Below are 3,302 nucleotides of genomic sequence, written 5' to 3'. Positions count from 1 at the left end.
GAGATTTAGAGATCAATCAAAGGAATTCAACTAGCTCAAGGGAGCATGGAATAAAATGCAGCGAGAAGTGAGGTCGACAAGATGAGCTAGGTGACCAAGAGATAGAAGAAGAGACACAAAATGCTTGGCCATTTCGGACTTGGATGAGATCAAAGCATCAAGAAGTGGGATGGCGATGAGAGATTCCATCGGATTGCGAGAAATCAACAATGAAGATCAAATATAAAGGTTGGGATTGAAGCACATGAATGAGAGTTTACAGAGATAGAAGAAAAAGAATATGTAGAGCAAAGGGAGTTTTGTCTTCATTTTATTTTCTCAAGATGAAGGGCAACTTGGTAATTGGCCAACAAAAATTATTTACCGCAAAGGATCTAGGGACTTCAAAGCTAGTTATACATTTCATAGGGCTTTAGGGAAATTAAACAGCTTTTGTGGAACTTTACAATAATTCTCCCTTTCCCTTTTACTCTGTTCTTGCACGAGCAGAAACGAAAACAGCTGAAACAGCTGGAGGTGCGAAACTACATGGCTGTTGTCGCAATATGTATATTTTCCTTGGTTACGATGGTAATTTCATTATCTGCCCGGTACACTTCGCAACCAATCACCCTCTTTCTGCACAAGCCACCTCGTAGCTCAGCTTCCTTCACTCACACTCTCACCTATACACACACAGTCTCTCTTGCACTCACACACCTAAAGAGAAAGAGAAGGGGACAAAAGGGTTCAGCTTTTAGACGCCCAAAGTGAGATCTTTTAAACACCCACCGCATCAACATAGGAGGAAAAGAAAAGAGAAGAAAAGAAACTATTCATGGGTTTCCCATATTTCTGATCTTATATCTCTCTTCTTCTTCTCCGGCTGAAATTCACAGGTCTGGTCTTTCAAACCCACCATTCTTTTTCTATAACGAAGAGTCCGACTTTAATTACTGAGCTATATACTTTGTTATGATGTTTCAGTTGCCGCTTACAACGACGTCGTGTTAGGTCGGTGAAGAAAAACACAGAGATGTTGGATTATGAATGGGGCAATCCTTCGACAATAATGCTCACCGGAAACGAAGAAGATGCAGCTGTAGCGGCGGCGGCCGACTCCGAACAAACGCGACGGCAAATCTTCGACCACTATAATTCTCACCCTTTCTTGCCAGACCACCTTATTTCTCATTCTCCACCGGGACCCACACCGACCACCACCTCGGATTTCTCTCTTGTACAACACCAACAACAATTTCACGCGCAATCTCATCACCACATCATCCACCACCACCACCACCCACATTCTCTCTTTGACACACGCGCCTTCCCCGTCGCGTCGCCGTCGCATTTTCCTCCACCGCAGACACAACCTCCACCACTTGCACAGTCACCTCATTCCATGTTCTCCCTTGACCCGCTTCCTCCGGTCAACGCCGGTAACTGCGGACCTGGTGGTGGGCTTCTGGCTGTGCCCAAGTCCGAGGATGTGGGTCGGCCCATGGACTTTCCGGCGTCTCGAATTGGACTCGACCTGGGCGGCCGAACGTACTTCTCCAGCTCCGAAGACGACTTCGTGAGCCGCCTTTACCGCCGGTCCAGGCCGTCGGAGCCAGGCTCGACTATGTCGTTGAACAACAACTCACCGAGATGCCAAGCCGAGGGATGTAATGCCGATCTTTCCCATGCGAAGCACTACCACCGCCGACACAAGGTCTGCGAGTTTCACTCCAAGGCTGCCACAGTCATCACCGCCGGGTTGACTCAGCGATTCTGCCAGCAATGTAGCAGGTGGTTGCTGCCAGAAAATTGACCGAAATGCCCCTCGGTTCTGTCCCCTCCTCTCATCATCTGTGATGTTGCGCTTCCATCGTACAAGGGCCGATCCCGAGGGCATTTACGTCCAGCAGAAATTTTCCCTTCTCGTTTTCCCTTTCATACTCTTTGCACTTTAGCTTCTTATATGGTAGCTTCATCAGAATTAAACTTATTAAACTTTGTTTAACGAGCTAATTATTTCTCAGAATTAATAAACTCAGTTTAATGACTTACTCACATTTTTAAATTTTAAGAAATGAACCCTCACTGTAACTTCATGTTTTCACCACCATCGCTCATCTTTGGGGCACTCAATCATGAGCGATGGGAAGCCCAAAGAAGACGGGTGTATGATATCCTGATCTCACAGACGAAAATGCCTCTATGGGACTGTCTAGGGCAGTGATTGGCGCGGAATCCCGAGGGCATTTCTATCTCTCCAATTTCTAAAATCTTCTCTTCTTTCAGCTTACGTACTGCATTGTCTTGCACCATTTGTTTTTTTAGAACAAACAATGTCAATTTTCATAATTATCTTATAACAAAAATTGTCAATTGTTTCCTTCTTGCAGGTTTCATCTGCTTTCGGAGTTCGATAACGGAAAACGAAGCTGCAGGAAAAGATTGGCAGATCATAATCGCCGCAGAAGAAAAACTCAACAACTACCTCAAGAAACCCAGAAATCTCACCCCGAAAAGGCTCGCAATTCTGTAGCAAGTAAGTAAATTAATTAAAAGCCTCTTCTCTTTTCCTTCTAAATTTCTCTTGGGACGGCGTTAACACAATCATCTGTTAAACAACTACTTTATATACATACACGACTGATATTATGTTTAATTGCTTTAACTGATCATCTCTGTGTCTTTGACTTTGTAGAAGGGTCGCCACCAGATTCTGGAATCCAGTCATCGTCGTCGGTGACGGTGGCAGCGTCCCCGCCGGATTATTTCCAGCAAAAGCCATATCAAAACACAACAAGCTCTTCCACAACATCAAGGACACTGTTTTTCTCGAGTGGATAATAAAGTGCATGGGATATAACTAGCTATGAACTTGCTTGCATGCATGTGCCACCTGGTTTGGAATCAAAATACTTGTGAATTTCTACTTGTAACTTTCTTCCGAAACTTGACTCTCAAGTTATAGTAAATAACTGGTGTTATAAGAAGATTGAGTTAAAGCATTACCACGTTTAATTTCTTGTACATTAATTTCCTTGGTGTTTCAAATGATGACTTGCTGGGCACTAGCTGCGTCTAGCGATATAGCATATGTCTACTTTGTTCTTTTCAGGTCTTGCTCACTGTTTAATTAAATTTCAGTAACGATAAGTTAACTGTGGATATTGAAGGGAATTAAAATCGATCTGTTCCTTTAATTTGTTTGGATTTTCCGGAAATAGTGACTGTGAGGATTTCAGTGAGAAAGTATATAGTATCATCAGTTAATAAAGCATCTCGGCTTACACTTTCAAATTGTGGGCTGTCCGGTCCTGGAATTT

At 43.6% G+C, this 3,302-nt stretch overlaps 1 protein-coding gene across 1 annotated transcript; it reads left to right on the top strand.

The window, feature by feature from the left end:
* Positions 1-663: 663 nt before the first annotated feature.
* On the top strand, positions 664-3,093 carry LOC129291346 (squamosa promoter-binding-like protein 8). The gene is made up of 4 exons (XM_054928639.1): positions 664-878; positions 967-1,773; positions 2,373-2,518; positions 2,678-3,093. Exons 2-4 carry the CDS (start codon positions 1,016-1,018, stop codon positions 2,821-2,823), a joined length of 1,050 nt encoding a protein of 349 aa, XP_054784614.1. The 5' UTR covers positions 664-878; positions 967-1,015; the 3' UTR covers positions 2,824-3,093.
* Positions 3,094-3,302: the final 209 nt, after the last annotated feature.

This window comes from Prosopis cineraria, unplaced genomic scaffold (genome assembly GCF_029017545.1).
Source record: "Prosopis cineraria cultivar Desert tree isolate PC_DT_omini unplaced genomic scaffold, ASM2901754v1 PC13, whole genome shotgun sequence".
Lineage (NCBI taxonomy): Eukaryota > Viridiplantae > Streptophyta > Magnoliopsida > Fabales > Fabaceae > Prosopis > Prosopis cineraria.
Note: the sequence above shows the minus strand (reverse complement) of the source record. Positions and strands in the feature narration are given on the sequence as shown.

Bases quoted from the DNA above. Each gene is read 5' to 3' on its own strand.
- LOC129291346 (XM_054928639.1), top strand. From the start codon at position 1,016: ATGTTGGATTATGAATGGGGCAATCCTTCGACAATAATGCTCACCGGA. The intron at 1,774-2,372 runs GTGGTTGCTGCC...TCCTTCTTGCAG, and splicing joins TTCTGCCAGCAATGTAGCAG to GTTTCATCTGCTTTCGGAGT. The intron at 2,519-2,677 runs GTAAGTAAATTA...TTGACTTTGTAG, and splicing joins GGCTCGCAATTCTGTAGCAA to AAGGGTCGCCACCAGATTCT.